The following is a 19,457-nucleotide window of genomic DNA, read 5'->3' on the forward strand; positions in this document are numbered from 1 at the left end:
CTTCTTAGCAGCTAGTCTGGACCCAAGCCATTCACTTCCATTTTCACAATTCCTCTCCTAATTTCACTATTCCCTTTGTCTCAAAGATCACTCAGTTCTTTAGTTGTCATTGACTCCTTTCACTTTCTCTTCTCTACCTACCAAAATCCCTACTCAAACTTTTAAACTCCACAACCTTCCTCGTTTTCTGTATCCATCCAGGCATGACTCCCTCTTAGATAAGGCCACACAGCTTGCTTTTCTCTCTCTTCCTCAGCATCTGTCAAGTCATTCATCACTGGATCTATTTGACCATCAAATAAACTACAGCATTCAACTCATTCCCATCTGAACCTGTTGACTCTACAGTGAATTTTCTATTACCACCACCTCATTCTCCCCTGGATGTCCAGTCATCTGCAAAGGCCATGCCCATTTATGGGCTTACTGTAGACGATTGTATTCACATCATGGCCTTAACAGACTACCTGGGTGAAACTCCCCTTTCTTCCAACACTGCTATCCATTCCAGCACCTGCTCCATGAAGTCCTAGCTAGAATATGGCTCTTATCACCAAGTCACATCTTGATCTGATCTACTACAACTGTGGCACTCTCTTTCCTTGGATACCTAGTCCCACTCCACCCTCCACTATCTAATGTAAAATTCTCATATCTATTGATGTTCTTCCTCCTACACTAAGAGCCCTCCTATTCTTTCCCAATCTGACTCTATATATACATTCCAACCCTTGATCTTAATTGAACAGGTGACCATAACCAATTACTTCCTTGTATTACAATCTACCCACATCGGTACTTTCAAGATTCCAACCATCTAGCTTTTACTCCCAATTTATCATATAGATAAGCTAACTAGTTGCTTAACCATATGCATGCCTTTGTAGTTCCTGTTAAAATCATTACACTTCAGTCTCATCACTCCATCATCAATAAGGGGGTGGACAAGGGAGGCAGACTTGAGTAAATTTAGTGTACAACTGATTTCATCATTCATCACCAGATCTGGCTGAACTATATAAAGCACTCGGGTCTTGTTCTAATCTGGTAAAAATGTCACCATTCCAGGATCATTCTGAATGCAAAGATAACATGCAGTTCCTTTTCTCTAATGCAAACAGTTTACTTAAACCCTCACTATCCTCCAAGTGCAGAGTACATTTTTTGTAAATATCACTCCCATCTACTCTAGTCCTGGATTACAACCCTGTTTCTCTCCTATCTCGTGTCCCTGAGGTTATTTCATCAATGAAGAACTCCTCTAACTTTTCCCAACCCTATTTCTGATAAGCTGCTACTACTCAACTCCTTTTCTAGTGTTAACAGTTCCTTTGCTATTCATCCCTCCCAACTAATCCCTGACCCTTTCATCCTTGTAAACTATTACATCTCCAACACCCTTTCCTCATATGTCCTTGAAGCTAGTGTAATTTCCCCAAAACATTTTGCACAGTAGCGTAGCGGTTAGCACGACGCTATTACAGCGCCAGCGATTGGGGTTCGATTCCCGTCGCTGTCTGTAAGGAGTTTGTACGTTCTCCCGTGTCTGCGTGGGTTTCCTCTGGGTGCTCTGGTTTCCTCCCACATTCTAAAAGGCGTATGGGTAGGTTAATTTGGGTTTAAAAAATGGGTGGCACGGACTCGTTGGGCCGGAAGGGCCCATTACCACGCTGTAAATAAAATTTTAAAAAATAGGTTGACAACATCCAACTTTACCTCACCATCTTGAACCTTTTACTGTATTCAAATTGTCAGATCCCTTTAGTTGTTCAGTACTGAATGATGAAAAACTTCCTAAATGGAAGACTCAAAGTATTTTTTCTTTTGTTCTGGTCACAAACTCCACCCCCTTGTTACCTTTTGAAACTGAGCCAGACTGTTTGCATTGATGTCATATTTGGACCTTATATTCATATCACCAAGAATGCTCAACATTGTTACAAATGCCCACTCCCAATTCCTCTGCTCCTGAAAACCTCAATCATTAGAGCTCACAAAGTCATTTGGCCCATCCATTCCATGCCAGCTCTTAGCAGAGCAATCTTGTCAGTTCTACAAATGATCTTCCCTCAAATGCCCTTCAAATTCCCTTTTGAAATCTTATTTTATTTTCATTGCTCTTCTAGATAATACGTTGCATACCATAACTAATATTTGCATTGAGTTTTCCCTGACATCCCCTACAGTCTTTTGCCCAAACACTGAATCTGTGACCTCATGATCTTTGAATAATCCATGGTTATCTCTAGACTTGCCATTCAGCCTCCCTCATTCTATCCTCCATGAACTGTCATTGTGTCCTAACTTACACCAAATCTTGTACATTTATCACTCTTGTACAAAATCTACAATACTTGAACAGAAACCAATGTTTTGAAACAAAAAAATCTTTTGTTTTTAAATGTTTCTGGCCTTGCTCCTGTGGAATTTTCTCTCTGAATCTCATCTTTTTTTCCCCCACTCTTCTTAAAACCTTTTCTTTTTATCTCCTCCCTCCCCTCATATCTCCTTGGTGTCAAATTTTACTTGTCTGAAACACTAAGGTTTTGCCACCCTAAGAGTGTTAGAATCGGGTGTTCTACATGTTACTGTTGTAGGTCAATATTGGTCAATCCAAAGTTGCTTATTTTGGGACTACAATCAAAACTTTGAACTGCAAGAAGAATTTTCTGTAAATTTGAACAGTCTCTCAAACCAGGATTTTCAGATTAGAAATGCTTTCTGAAGCTGAACTGCAATATTTCATTCAAGAAATTGCTGCAATTTCATTTTTTGTTTTCCTGTAACAGCTGTCAGAGGAAAAAGAAACACATTTTAAACTCACTTCTAAAGGCAAAATATCCATTCTTCAGACCTCACCTCTTCACACAGGATAAGATAAATATAATGTAAATGTGCACTTTACATTTCAGTCAGAAAAATACAATCAAAATATTGTTAGGTGTAAATTTCAGTTTATTGCCCTAGCAACTACACAGCTGACACTCAAACTGTAGTTATGTCACAATGCATTTTAACATTAAGTGACTGTTAATGAGAATAATTACGCAATTCCAGTCTGAAAAATGAAATTTACAGAGTAGAAAAAGTCACATTCATTTTAGTGGAGCTGATACAAATAATCAAGAAAGGTAGCATCAGATCATGTAAGCCAAAATATGATAAGAAAATGATTTGAAATATTTTAGTACCAAATATACCATTCAGCTAATCTACACTCAAGGCATTAATGCTTTCAGTAGGGTTTCCATGGCTGAAGTTAAATTGCTATATTCTTTAAGTATTGTATAACAACCAATGTTGGGTAACTGGAGTTGAGCTTGAACGTTTTGTATCCAGCTGACACCTTGATCAATGCTGTCGTTTTAAATTGTTAACTTTTTGGAAAGCATAGATTTAGCATCATGTTCCAACACTATTCTGAGGATTAACTACAACAGGCTATAACAAATTCCAATTACAAGTTAACTGATTCTGTAAAATAAGGTTCAAGAACAATGAAAATTTACAGGGCTTATGGTTACAAAGTATTATTTTCTGAAAATGTATGTTTTTTCGAAACAAATTTTAGAGAGTAGTTTTTAAAACAGATAATTTTGGTCTAAAGCTGAAAATGCATTAATGGCCATTGACACTTCAGTTTGGCGAGGTCCTAATCTTTCAAAAATGGAAACCCAAGCAAACACAATGCCACTCCAGTCTTTGGCACCTACAGTGGGTCTATATTCACAGCACAGAGTTTAATAATAAAAAGTAGAAAAACAATACAAAAAGATTGTTGAACACATCACACATGCAAATTTTTTAATGCTAGTGTAATAGAAATAACAAATTTAAACAATTAAAGAGAAAATGAAGTATCAGCTGAAGTTTACTTAAAAGCAAAACAGTTTTAACCCAGGTCACAAGGTTTAAGTGCAAAGCCTCATTATGAGGTAAACTCTTCACAAAATGCATCACTGAGACAATTCCACACAGTGGCATTTCCAAAATGCCATTTTACCTGCTAACCTTTGGCTGCTGAACAGAATACCTTGTTAATATTTTTTGGGATATTAAGCAAATCGTTTCTATTTTCACATTCCAATAACATTTTCATCTTTCATTGCATAAATTTATTGTGGTACTGATATGTAACAGAATTGTGCAATTTTTGTGAAAAATGTGAATTAAGAACCTGTTTTAGTTTACAATCAAAAAGACATCAATTTTTAAACCACAGTCTTTATTAACTGTTCTTTTTAAATTTAAATTTGTTTTTGAGAATATTTTGAATTTATATTTTTAAGATTAATATTTGTATTCCTGTAGGATCCAGAAGTTTGATCAGTGACTTACATACTTGTTACCTACAATTACCAACACTCCATATGAATAACCAAATCCATTTGAATCGGTACTATATTGAAACTGTTTCCAAACCTTTTGTCACAATCAAATGTCAGAAAAGATAACAGATACATAATCATGTTCAATTGATCCAAATTGGAGAGTTATGAAAATCATAAATGATTAAATATTGTAATTGAAAGTAATCATGATCTGGTAATTCAATAACTGATACTGAAATATGTTTTGTCTGAGCATTCACTATATACTACAGTATATTTTTTCCCCCATATGTCAATGCACTTGTTAAAAAGATGGAAGAAGTGCTTTGGGTACTTGGTTTGCAAGGTAAGCAGACAGATAATAAAATAGTACTCCAATATACAAATAAAAATTAACGGCAAATGAAAATTTGTGATGATTAGTGTTATTAAAATGGCTCAGAATTTTAAAGATTCTTCAATGAATATATCAAAATGAAAAACTCACTATAAAATTGTAATTAATTTGCAGAGAAAATATGAAGCTACTGCAGTTAATAATTACATACTTAGAACATTTAGAATGAAACATTTTCTGAAAATTGCTGTTTTTGGTAAATAAATTGACTGCTCCAGTGTTAAATTTGTGATATTAATTAGATGTTTAGCAATGCAGAGATCTCATCCTTTCAGGAGCATTTACTCTGCTTCATTTTGGTGTAAGAACATACCAAAACACCAGGCTCAGCCCAAATTTACATTATAATCACAGCAGTATGATTCTACTGTAACATTTGTAGTTCAAAAGCATTCAAAGAGTGCAAGCGTCTTTCAAGAGTCAAGGGGTAAGGTTAGCTAGTTATAAGTGCCGAGGAATCCAAATAAAAAAGTTTAATTAAGCCGTGGAACAACTGTGGGAAAGCATTTTCCTTAAATCACTCCCACAAAGTGCAACTGTCTTTGGAAAGTTCTTCAATTTAGAGTGCTGCAAGTAGGTTAGCAAACTAAATGGCGTCAGGGATCCATTTCCCTTTCAGAGCATTTTACTTAACCATGCAATCTCCTTATGTTATCTATTTAAAAGGAACTAAGCAACACAGCTGACTTTGGGAATATCTACTGAAGGATGCCTTGTGATGACCTTTGAGCATAAGTACTGAGCAGATTAGAGATCTGGTTAATAGCAGAAATTGGAGAAATGGTAGAATATTAGTTTTGAGAGTGTGGAAAAACTATTGCTAAGAGGACACAGATTCAGAGTACCATCCAAAGAATTAAGGAGGAAACTTCAAACTTTTTTTTCCACATGCAAAGAATCATTAGTGAATGGAATGTTTTACAAGTGACCACCATCATAGATTATATCAATTTTAAGCAAACTATTAAATATACAAAATTGAACAGTATAGAAGGATAACTGGGAAATTATTCCAATATCAAATTAGTGTAAGTTTCTCAAACTGAATTGACAGCACCAACATAAACCTAGTCTATCATTTGCATTTAAAAAGAAACAAACAAACAACCCTGAAGCAGATGATGATATTCACTGGACCAAGAAAGGCACAGAGGGTTTAACTCACAGTAGAAGGGAAAAGGTGTTTATGTATCTGCTAATTTACATGGCACAAAATAAAGAAATGCATAATTACAATCAGGAAGTAAATCACATATTTTGCAATATTTCTTGATGACATTTACGCAAATTATTTATTTTCAGGCAAACACCATCTACACGTGGGTAATCTGTACACATTTCTCTGTTTGAGGTGCTAGAAAATAACACATGAAAAAGCTGTTAATTAGCAATATGTACAGGTAACCACCTCGTGGCATATAATTATGCAAAGAAACTCTTCTTGTTTTCTCAATTTACTTCTGATAAATTTCTAACATATAATCGACTACAGACCATGCCACAGATGTTCCTTCTTGTAAGGTCATCAGCCAAAGGTCGCAAGGACAAGACAGCATATGCCTTTCAACAAGACCCAATGCCAGTTTGTTCAAAAACTGAACAGAAAAAAAATTATTTGTCAAGATAATTTAACATTGAATTTTGTGGGACTAACTGCACAATTACACACAAAGGTAGTGTGAATTATAGCCTAACTACAGGCAGTCAGCAGAAGCTTAACTTCTTAAATTTTTGTTTGCATTTTCTTTCCAATTTACCAAAGCAACACACAAGGGGAAAAACAACAAATGCACCAGAATTGGTACACAGTTTAAATAACGTCCCAGGCAGCAAGCAACTTGGTAATGTGAGCTGAATTGGAGCACAACAATGTGATCTCTCAAGTAAAAGTTAGAATCCTAGAATGATACAACACTAACCATTCACTCTGGTAGATTTCCCCTCTTTGATTTAGGTACCATCAGCCCAATTGCTATATTTATCATTTTGCTGTTTATGCTGCAGTTGTGAATGTAAATGACATTGCCACTTGTGAAACATCAAAATACATCACGATTGCTAGGTTGACTTCCAGTTAACAAAGCTGACAAAACTCTATTGCAGTATCTGACATTTACATTACCATATCATTTAAGAAGTAAGCTTCTTTGTGATTTACACTTGTTGCCTTCTTAATGACATGTCAAAGTGTTTGTTCTGTTTATACACCCCTCACATGCTTTCATTTTTCTAAAAGATGTGAAAGAGTAGCCCACTTTGTAAACGCTTCACATGTTCTATGTGCAAACTGTACTGCATGTTCTGTATATAATACGAGAGTTATGCAATGCAGAATTATTTTGGCAACACAGCAGCTCTGGTAGCAAATTAATCACAAGTTCTAGGTTAGCTTAAAAGCAAAACTGGATCTTCCATTTCATGGAATGGAATGGAGCTTGCTTGGCTCTCTCCTGAGTCAGAGTCATATGGAGCATCAGGTAGCTCCATAAAACTACAAGCTAGCTGGTCGTCTTCGCTTTCTGAGCGATCTTGGCAACTGGTTTCTGAGCATTCTTCTTCATCCACATTGTTGAAATCCTGTGGTATAAACAGCATTTCTGGGTAATTTCTGCTGACCAGGTCGCTTGTTGTCTGCAGGGAAATTTTCCGAAAAGCCAAGAGGTGCATGTGGGAGAACTTCACATATTTATATCTTTTGAATCCCAGTGATTCTATGGCAATTTTCCAGCTCTTAATCATATAGGCATGACGGTTTTGGTGAGAGGAATCAGGTGTGATTATTAAGAGTAAACCATGGAGTGCAAGTAGTTCATGGGCTTTCTTACAGCAGATCCAGCGTTGATAAGGGGCAGGAAAATAAGACAGCAGAAGAGAAAACACAACAATATGGAACAGTTCTCCTGGGAGGGCGTCAATGGGATTTTTTAGCTGTTTGAGAAAGGCATCTATTGTATCTTGAGCAAGCTGGAGAGGCTGCTGTAACTGAAGATTGAGGAAATCGCATTTATACACACTCTGCATAAAAGAAAAGATATTTGCAAGGTTATTTCACTGTAGTTTAGAAACTATTAAATCTTTGTAAGATGGTGCAAAATGCTCGTCTAACAACTGTACAACAAAATAGTGCCATTACTCATGCAATTTATGCTTTGCATTAACATTTTAAATCAACTGTGTTGGATAAGGAAACATAATGGCTAACAACATAATGAAGTATACTTTTTCTAAAGGCAAGATTCTGATGGATAGATTTTAACAAATATGGATGAATGAAGAGTCTATCAAATTAAAATGCCTTTGCTGCCTCAAGTTCAATTAGAGCATTTAATATTTGTACTACTCTAGCCTTGACTTACATTTTGGAACATCCTGCTTGCTTATACAACTCTAAGCAGAATTATAAATATAATAGATTTGAACATGTTAGTAAAGCTATGCCTGTGTTTGTAATGAATGTACTGGTACACATATACATAAAAATAAATCTTTAAAATTATCCATCAGTTTAAAAAAAAATAATTTTTGAGAGGGGAACTAAAACAACCTACATCACTTTAATCAGAAAATAAACCAAATGCTGGTTGTCTGCCTCAAGTCATGACTTCAAATATCATCCATAAATAAAACATGAATTTCCATAGCAGTCATTACATAAGGATGTTTCAGTGTACTTTGAGGTGTGAATTGAATGGATATTTACTATAAGTACACTTACATCTTTCAACATCCAGGAATCATTTCAACAGTTGCATTGATCAATTTTTGAACATTAAAGCTGGATGTACAATTAGAATAAAATTTTATCAACTGATTATGAGACCACAAGACATAGGAGCAGAATTAGACCATTTGACCCATCGAGTCTGCTCCACCATTCGATCATGGCTGATTTATTCTTCCCTCTCAACCCCATTGTCCTGCCTTCTTTTTATAACTTTGACGCCCTTACTAATCAAGAACCTATCGACCTCCGCTTTCAATACACCCAATGACTTGGCCTCCACAGCCGTCTGTGGCAATGAATTCCACAGATTCACCACCCTCTGACTAAAGAAATTCCTCATTTCTGTTCTAAAGGGACGTCCTCCTATTCTGAGGCTGTGCCCTCTGGTCCTAGACTCTCCCACTGCCGGAAACATCCTCTCCACATCCACTCTATCCAGTAGGTTTCAATGAGATCTCCCCTCATTCTTCTAAGCTCCAGTGAGTACAGGCCCAGAGCCATCAAACTCTTATGCGTTAACCCTTTCATCCCCAGGACCATTCTCATAAACATGCTCTGGACCCTCTCCAATGCCAGCACATCATTTCCTTAGATATGGAGCCCAAAGCTGTTCACAATACTCCAAATGTGGTCTGACCAACACCTTATAAAGTCTCAGTATTACATCCTTGCTTTTATATTCTAGTTGTCTCAAAATGAATGCTAACATTGCATTTACAGATACTGTTCCCTGCTGTATTGCTGATGTTGTGGCTACAGTATGTGAAATATCACTATTAGCACCTTCTTAGAGAAGCAGGAATTACTCTCCTCATTGATGTAAGAAAACTGCTCCCTTTGCACCTTTGATAAACAGGGTTGTATACTAGGGGCTCTTCTTCAACTTAACAGGTTGTTTTGTGTTGCCCTTCCTCATTCTTCCTGTTATGATAATACATAGTGAGGAAATGTCACCGAAGTCCTCTTGTAAAGGAGCAACAGAATTTTGCTAAGCTTTTGGTCAGAACTCAATTATAACTTTTGCTACATTAATTCACAGAGACTTCAAAACTAATGAAGTTTTACAAATTGATTACCACAAAATCTAAAGCAATAGATGTTCCTTTTGAACAGTGCATTTTGGGAAGGGGGTGATTGGTAGGGAAAATGGTTTCTTTCTACTGTTAAATGCTGAATTCATTGGTGTTGAACACGTGGCATTAAATCATAAGTGCACTATGAGTGGATGTCATAATAACATAAATAGCTGTATGCCCTTCAGCCCCCTGCTTGTTCCCACATTTAGTAAGTTTACAACTAATCTTTTATCTCAGCACAGCTTTCTTGCAATTAATTTCCTGAATATCAAAAAATCTATTGTGCTTTGTTCTGAATATACTCAGTAACTAATTATCCACAGCCCTCTTGGGTATAGAATTGCAAAGATCCACAATCTTCATCCGAGTTTTGAATAGCTAATCTCTTATTCTGAGACTCTGACCCCTCGCTGTGAACTCACAAACAAGGGAAACACCATCCTACATCTATCCTGTCAAGCGCTGTGAGATTTTGTGTTTCAACAAAAGCCTCCTTGGCATTCTTGTGACACATGCATCTATTGTCTTCCCAAGACACACTAGAAATGTGCTTACATGCACATTGCTTAGAAAATCTGATGCAAATCTGCCAGAGTACTCAATTTTCTTTGGAGAAGTTTCAGAATACTACACAGAATTATGTTCACAGCAGTGGAACTAGAAGAACTGTAGCCCCACAGTCTATTGATCCAGGTTCAATCCTAACCTTTGGTGCTGCGTGGAGTTTGCATGTTCTCCCTGTGGCCAGTTTCCTTCCACATCCCAAAGAAGTGCAAGTTGATAAGTTAACTGGCCACTAAATTGCTCTAGTGTGTAGATGACTGTCAGAATCTAAGGGAAATTGATTGGAATATGGGAAAATAAAATGGGATTAATATAAACGAGTGCATGGTGGTTAATGTGGACTCAATGGACTTAAGGGTCTGTTTCCATGCTGATCCACCCTATGGCTCTCTGATACAATGGGACCAAAGATTAATGTTTTTCTATAACCATCATGATAGGGCATCAGGACCTTTCTTGGGTGCAATGAGTAGATCTGTAGACAGCAGCTTGCAACGAGTCGCCACGCTCCGGCACCATCTTGCTAGGCAATGCTCAGAACTCCAAAAAGGGTTTTGCCTGGCTGCAACAATTAACATCCAGTCCTTTGGATACTCAGGAAAATACTTCAGTAGCCTTCTCATTGTTTCATACAACCACTAAATTTAATTTATTCATATACATGAATGCCCAGAACACACTGTTCCTAACTTTTCATAAAATGGTCAAGTTAAAAATTTGTTTCAAATCCATGTTTTGAAATTCTTCTGATTGTGTTCAATTTTAATACAAGTGGTTACATTAAAGTTACATTCAGAATGAACCATGATAATCCTTTGAAGCAAAATAAATTACCCCCTAAACGACACAAGTCATTTTAAGTTAAACTCCAATTCAGTTTAACCATTATTGTACAATATTTGAAAATGTTTCAATATGATCTCGATGTGTTATATTAAGGTTTTCTTTCAAGTTACTCATGTATGTTTTGCCTGACAGACATACAAGTTGGTCATTTGTGTAGAGCAAATATAAAAAATTTGAAAGTATAGACAATAAAAATGAAATCAATTCAAATGCTTATTAATATTTAACTTTAGTTCCAAATTACTAAAGCTTTTGGTTGAAGGGCCACGATTCAAAGAACCACCATCACCATCCTCTATTCCCTGAAACCTTGTCTCATTTGTTAACATTATTCCACCTGTAAAGAGAGGAGATGGCAGTGTGATACCTTTCTGGTTTGGTTCTCGGTATTTAAATTATAATGATAAACTGGTTAAACTTTACTCCTGTGCTTTAAATGTTATCCATGTCTAACAAACACAGATTTTTAAATTAATTTTTCTGTTATAATTTAAGGTTACTCAAATTTCCATTGGAAGTCAATGTTTGTTAATCTAATTTCCAGTGAAAATAGAATTACTTAAATTGAAATCATCATCCCCCTCTTTTTACTGACCAATACTGACTCTCAGTATTGCAATACTTAAATTTTAAAATATTAGTCTTGCTTTCCAAACCCTTCCATGAGTTTCTACCTCTGATTTTTGCAATCACCTCCTTCCAACAACCCTGCGTTACATGCACATTGCTAATTTGAGTCTCATTATTATCCTTTAATTATTCCACTAAAGTAAAAGCAGAAAATGTGATAAATCCACTGAACAGACAGCATTTATAGAGAAAGAAATGAGGATTTCAGGTCAATGACCATTCATCAGAACCATCCTAAAGGATCAAAAATCTTCCACCACTGAATTATGTTCATTCTGGATCAGCAATGTTAGCGGGTGTTACAGCATTTTCAATCTATAATAGAGGGCAACATGGTCAGCAATTACTTGGTTAATTGCAAACCTAAGAAAACATTATTTGTCATCGAACTTTGAAATTTGCTAAGAATAATGTATTCAATAAAAAGTCATTGTACAATAACTGATTAGGTTTTTAATTTACATGCCCCAGGGCTCAAAGTAAATGTTGCAAGTTGGATCTAAGGCAAACATTTTTTCATCAATCTAGTTCTGAAATTATTCACCAGCCTTCTGAAATAAGGCACAGAGTTATTTTAGATAGCCATCTCTCTCAGAACCTAATCATTATTCCTTGTTTGTAAACTAATGCTCCACTTTGGACTAAAGGCACATCTTCACCTTCCTTCATTTTTCTTCAACCAGACAGGATCCTCTATCATGTTGATGTCCTGCATTTTTGTGCTCAGTTCTTTCCCTTTCTCCCACAATGATAAGGCCCACTTTATCCTCGCCTGTCATCACATCAGCTTCCAAATTCAAAAGGTCAATTCTTGCACCCCCACACCACCCAAGACTGCTATTCAGTCCCATGGGACTTCTCCGTATAAGTACAAACGTAACACCTACCCTTTTGTGTCCTCCCTTCCCATCATCCAGTGCTCCTAACACCCCTGTGATTAACTAGTACTTTGTTCAATTCAACAAACTCCAGTCACTGCACAAGATGCAACTCCTCGATGGAGATAAAACACAGATTAAGTGGGACTTTGCTACGTGGAAAGTTAAAATGCAGATTAAGTGACTGCTTTGAGGAACACCTCCATTCAGTCCACAAGCACGATCCTGAGATTCTAGTACCGTGTTACTTTAATTCTTGGTCCCCCCCTCACCCTGACTCCTCTTTCCACTACCTTCGATTAGATGATGATTTGGCTGTTCTCATTTACATTTCCTCCAGTCCCAGCATGTCTCTCCACTTGCACCCCCCCCCCCACCATTGTTTAAGAAACATTGCACAGCAAACCAACTCCACCCAAAAACTGACAACATTCCAAAATCAAACTAATCTCTGACGAATTTCTGCTTCTTACACTTATTTATAATCTTTCAAAGTGGTTCTTAAAACTAAACAGTTTTTGAGTACAAGGATACTAATAGGCATTTTTAAATATAAAAAAAACTAAGAAGTTATTCACATCAATTAAATCAGTAAATGGTCCTCTTAAAAACATGCTCAGTTATTAAAAATTGTCAACCCCATAAGTAAACCAAGTAAATCAAAAATTTTTTTTTGCATATTGCAGACACTTTCAACTGCAAAGGTAAAACTGTAACAACTTAGCACTCAAAAGGTAACAAATCACTCCATTCTAAAATTGCCCATGATTGTGCAGGTTCATGGAAGAGTTTGTGTTAAGCTATTTATAACCGAGTTAAGTAAAAAGTTGCACAGAAAATCAGTTGATAAGACTAGAATATTTTAAAGCATATTTTGCACCTGGATTGCTTAATATACCCAAAGCAGAAACTCTACTGCATTAATTCTTTGAGGTAGAGAACTTACACTTGCATACCTTAAATTCATCTTCCACTCCCTCGCTCACTAACTTGTTTACATTCCTTTGGATTATTGTCCATCACTAATTAGTTTCACCCAATTTCATATAAACCACGAACCTGAAAACTAAGATTTATAAACCCACATGACCAGTGCTACCCTCTGTGGAAGTCCATCAAGTTTTCAAGGTAAAAGTTATCCACATAGAATAAAACAGTAATTCAGCACGCTTGGGAATTTGATGGTGCTGAATGGGCAAATTTTCCAGACTATTGGATGTTATTCCACTAATACCATAACCTCTTTTAATTGATTTTGTTTTAAGATGTTATACAATATAATAATAAATATTCCAGTGGCCCCAGTAAGCTTCAAGGGAGTGTGGGAAACACCATCTGGTGAGCCATTTGCTGAACCATCAGGACTTCTGATTATTCAGATAATGGATAAATAGAGTTTTACTCTATTATCACACTCCATTCATCTTCCAGGCATATAGTTCGATACCCAACCATCCAACGCATGGACACATTTGTTAAGAATGTGTGAATATGGGCAGTGTTAAATATTTTGTTTTTGAAAACCAGTTGTAATATATCCCTCCTCAAATCCCTCTGAAATAAACCTATAACCTCCAAAATTGAAGTCTAAATACTATCCCTGCCTTGCCAGCACTTTCTAGTTAAGCAAACACCCATTTCAAAGAACAGAACTTAAATTTACAGAAGCACTATATAATGTACAACTTACCTCCACAGCAGGCACAATATCAATGCCAACTGCTAGAAATTCATCAAACTTCAAAAACGGATTAAAACAGCTTCCAACATCCAGCAATCTGATCTTTCCTGAAAAGCATACTAAACTGGAAAATAAAGCAGATAACGTCAAATGATTAGTGGCATCAGGATTCAACTTCACAATTTTGTAGTTTCATAGAATAAAACTTTTAGAAAAGAATTTATTTTCCCAGCATGTAACTTTTTATTCATAGTCAGTGACTTCATTGAAAGGAATGGGGTCATGCAACAAACACCAGTCATCCATGATGTAAAGCCAAGAGACTGGATGCAAAGTGCCATCTGCTCAGTGCACCTTTATTGACATCTTACCTCCAGCTGGTCTCAGACTTCATTTTCAACACTCAGGCTTAGAAGTCAATGACGAGTTGAACACCAAGTAGCAAATATCTGGTGACTTTATGGAAAACCTTGACTAAAGCCAAATATGATCTGGTCCATTAAAATGAAATATCCAGTAATACTTAGTCTCACAGTCACATGGCATAGAGGTCCTTTGGCCCACTAAACCCTGCTGTCAAACATCTGTTTGCACCAATCCTATACTCACCTACACACCAGGGACAATTTACAGTAGCCAATTAATTTAGCAACCAGCATATCTTTGGGATGTGGAAGGAAATCAGAGGATCCTGGGGAAACTCACATGGTCACAGGGAAAATGTGCAAACTCCAGGTGGTCAAGACTGAACCTGGGTTGATGGAGCAGAGGCTACAGTTCTGCTGGGCACTGTGCCACCCAGTGATCAACCACAAAACTAAAATTAGCTTCACATTAGGAGGGAGCAGAATAAGAGAAATCAAAAGGTGAGAGATGGATTTAGAGAGAGTGCGATGGGGGGCACGAGCATTTGTCGAGCTGCAAGGGTAAAGAATATAACATTACGGTGATCATGGAGACTTGGGTTAAAAGGTAGGAGGATTACCAAATATTCCCAGTCATAAGTGTTCAGGAAAGGAAATAAAAAATGTAGTGTGGTTTGTTGGGTAGTATTGATTCAGCAAGATATTATTCTGGACAGGCATTGTCCTCAATAGGGATTGAATCGATCTGGCTGAAGTTAAGAACAAAAAGAGACCATTACCCTTCTGGTGCTTCCTTTGGGCCACCGAAGAGTGGGAAAGAGGGAGACAAAATCTACAGAAAAATTAGAGATAAGCAAAAACTGCAGTAGTGAAAATGGGCAACTAGCCCAAATCGCAATAAAAATTGGGACTGGGATTAATATTAAAGGGCAAAAAAGATAGGAATTTCTGAAGTGTGTTAAGAACTGGTTCAGGGGAAGGAGCCTTTTCTGCATCTGTTTCTGGAGAATGACATGGGCCAAGCAAACCAAACGTCTGTGGAGACAAAGAATGCCAGTGGCCAGGAGCATTCTGTAGGTTACTGAGCTGGCTCCTTAGTTTTACACCAAACAAACCTGGCATATGCAGCCCAGCCCTGTTCCTTTGATTGTGGTCACTGGTCTTAATAAAAAGGTAATTTTAACCAAGATTTTTTATTTTTATTATACTGTTAATTAAAAACATAAATATAATTTTAAATACACTTGCAACTTTTCCAAATAATTTTTTAAATCATTTAAATGTCTCTGATCATTACTGACATTTAAAAAAAATGAAAACAGGCCTTTAATGTATCGAGGGGTCAGAGGCCATCAGAATGATGCTGGTGGTAATGCCTCAGGATGCACTGCCTGGAGGCAATAGATGCCACTCATAGTCCCTCGACTTGCGGGACCACCATTGAAACAAGGCCATATCCTTGAGGTTGTTGGCAGCCACACAGTTGCACAAGATTAGTGTGGTTACATACCAGTTCTGAGAGTCAGTTGAATTGACTATGACCCAACTACTATGCAGACAGCAAGTCATTAGAAATACAATTTAGCTTTTTTTTCTAGATCTCCTTTTAGATAACATCTCTAAATGGTACAATTCTAAAAAAACTGAGAGGAACAGAAAAACATGAATGTTCGAGTGCATAAATCTTGGATGATGTTAGGGTAAGTTGAGAATGTGATTACAAAAGGATATGGAATCCTCGGCTTCACAAGCAGAAGTACAAAATTACAGAACTAACTAACTTTTCCCGAGGACAAAGAAAGACAGGAAAGCAAGTTAGGAAGAGGATGTAAAAAAAAACACTACTAAGGAAATGTAGATAGATTGAGTGATCTAGCAAACGTAGTATAATGTAGGAAGTCCATTTAAAATGGAGTAAAGAAATTATCATCTGGGAGGATCGTGAGTTTTTGGAAGTTTCTTTCTCAAAGGGCAGTGGAAAGCAGAGTCTTTGAATATTTTTAAGACAAAGATAGATTGATTCTTGATAAGCAAGGGGGTGAAAGGCTACAGTGAGTAGATGGGAATGTGGAGTGAGGTTACAATCAGATCAGCCATAAACTTATTGAATAGCAGAAAAAGCTCAAGCAACTGATTTATATGTCTGTATCTACATTGTGTTGAAACTTTACTTTGTTAGGCCACAATTAGAGCATTGATTCAATTCTCAAAAGTTGTGAATACCAAGATCAGCATGCAGCAGAGAATCACTAGATTGAAATCCTTCATTCCAGGAACCAACTGCAAGGATAGAATAGAAAATAGAAAATCTGATACTGTTCTCCTTGGAGCAGAGAAGATTGAGAGGAGATTTGATAGAAATCTACAAAGTTTTGTTGGGTTTAGTTAGGGACATTACTAGAGAGGTCAAGGTCAGATTTAATGTGACTGTCTACAGGTGCCAGTTTTTTTTGCTCAAATTTCCTGAAATTGTGTGATTAGAAATTTAGCTTTCAAAAGAGAATTGGATTAATATTTAAAGATTTTTTTAAAAAATGCACAGAACTATGGTACTGGAGTAATGGGATTGACCAGTTTTGTCTTCAAAGATCCAGTAGGAGACTTGATTGGCTAAAAGGGCGCCATCTACACTGTAATGAGTTTATGATTTAAACACTGAGAAAGAAGCTGCAAATCGAAGACGATCCCGACATATTCTTGGAAATGGTAATCAGTCATCAACATAAAACACCTGATCACTGTTAATGCTCTCAAAGATTTACCCCAAGGAATTATTATAATACACGGACAGCAATATATAAATAAATACCAATACAGTTATAATTTGTATCAAATATACAATACTAATTAAAAACAGAAAATGCTGGAAATACTCAACAGGTCGGGCCTCATCTGTGAGAAAAGAGTTAACGTTTCAGATCAAAGATGCTTTGTCATAACTGGGAAGGAAAGAAGCCTGATTAGCTGGAAAGGGTGGTGGAACAGTATGTCTCTGATATGGTAAAACTGGGTGATTATGAGGATAATCTGTTAAAGTTAATGTGGTCAATGAGCGAATGACAGCAGTTTGAGAGCGAGAACAGAGAAAAGGATGTAGAAGTTGTGAAATGCAGAGCAGGAAGATATGCCCAGCATATCCTCTACTTCCAGGAGGGAAAAAGAAAAAGGAATAAATACAGAAACAACCTGAGCCAATATCACAGATGAAGGACTGAGAGAAATCAAGTTATTTGAAGTTGTAGAATTCAACACTGAATCCAGGAGATTGCACTGTGCCCAGACAGAAGATGGGGTGCTGTTCCTCAAGCTTGCGTTGGTCTCATTGCAACAGTCTTGGAGGCCACAAATCAATAGATCAAGGTGGGAATGGGATGGAGAATTACAGTAGTAGGCAATGGGAAACTCAGGGTCGTCACTGTGGATTGAACGCAGGTGTTCAACCAAGTGGTTACCCAACTTGCATTTGGATTCTCCAGCATGGAGGAGACCACGTGAACACCAAATGTGGTGACTGGAAGTGCAAGCGAATTGTTGCTTCACCCGGAAAGATTGTTTGGGTCCCTGGATGGTGGGAAGGGAAGAGGTGCAAGGACAACTATCACACCATCTGAGATTGCAAGGGAAAGTGCTGTAAGAAGTGGGGTGGTTTTGGGGAACAGAAGAGTGGACCAGGGAGTCGCTGAGGGGACAGTCCCTGCAAAATGCTGAAAGGGAAGAAGAGAGGAAGACATGTCTGCTGGTGGAATCCCTTTGAAGATGGAGGAAACTGCAGAAAATAATCTGTTGAATGTTGAGGCTTCTAAGGACCATGGGAACTCTATCCTTGTTCTGCCCCAGAAAAAGGGTGAGAGAGAGTTTGATTTTCATTTACAAAACTAATTAGATGATTTTCTAAATTAGATAAAAGTAAACAACTGTTTTATGAATTAATGAATGCCATCAACACCTCTTCTGTAAATACAAAAAAAACACTCCAAATTACATAAAGGATAAAGTCATGTCAATTTGTTAGAGAACTGATGAAAGGTGTTATGGTATGGAGCCAGGTTTCAATACTCTAATATGTTCCCAACTAAATCAACTGTTAATAAACAATTCCTGTGGTTTGTTCAATTACTTTATTTATGCAGGATAAAGTTTGTGTATACGTTCTATGATGAAATGAAAAACTTTTTGTTGCCATCCTTACTTTGCCAAAGTGACATCATTCTGAAAGAATGTGGTACTTCGTTTGGCACAAGTTGATTGCAAAGTAACATGCATCTTATATCTGCAAACTATCAGTTAAATCGTCCCAATTCTTAAATTCTGATGTTCCCATTTGTAATTAAAGTCACTCATATAAATGCAAATTGCTATTTCTTGAGGTTCTACCAGTGGAGAAATATACAGCCACCACTGAAAGAAGGATGTAACTATATCAATGACAGCATTAACAGTTTCCATTATTCAGAATACTCTAACCTTCCCTTCCTTCTCAATGAAGATTAAAAACCATATTTCTCATTCAGTTGATGAATTTAGTATTTAACTCACTTCCAAACCCACTCTGCATCCTGTATTGCTCTAATTAGATAAGTTACTAAAATCTTCCATATTCCAAACCACATTAAAAGACACTAAACTGCACCCTTCTTTATGAACTAGCAAAAACAAATGAAATGAAACTAATTATCCTGGTATGTGTTCTGGCACTAATTATGCCACTATTAATTATAATTTATATTTCTTTCCCCCAATTCTATTCCTATTTGTTCACTATCCAAAATGCGAATCTTTAAGAGTGATTCTCCAAGTCAGACTATAATGATAATGTAGGTGAAAATGCAGCAAGCACATTCAATATTTTCTCATCATGTCAGCAAAAATGGTTCTCTGCTTAAAACTAAGGAGCAACATTCTTTGCTAAATCTTTCAATTATATTACAAAAAGATGCATTAAAAGAGCAGAGGTCACACAACATT

General features: G+C 36.8%; 1 protein-coding gene across 1 annotated transcript in view; it reads right to left on the minus strand.

Moving 5' to 3' along the window:
• Nucleotides 1-2,939: 2,939 nt before the first annotated feature.
• The window catches only part of bmt2 (base methyltransferase of 25S rRNA 2 homolog), a 58,130-nt gene continuing 41,612 nt past the window's right edge, over nt 2,940-19,457 (minus strand). The window contains exons 4-5 of the mRNA XM_052030798.1: nt 14,137-14,251; nt 2,940-7,743 (exon numbers count right to left, since the gene is read on the minus strand). Coding sequence (XP_051886758.1) covers nt 7,114-7,743; nt 14,137-14,251 — 745 coding nt within the window. The 3' untranslated portion in view covers nt 2,940-7,113. The remainder of the gene's footprint in view (nt 7,744-14,136; nt 14,252-19,457) is intronic.

The sequence above is a fragment of the Pristis pectinata genome, chromosome 15 (assembly GCF_009764475.1).
Source record: "Pristis pectinata isolate sPriPec2 chromosome 15, sPriPec2.1.pri, whole genome shotgun sequence".
Lineage (NCBI taxonomy): Eukaryota > Metazoa > Chordata > Chondrichthyes > Rhinopristiformes > Pristidae > Pristis > Pristis pectinata.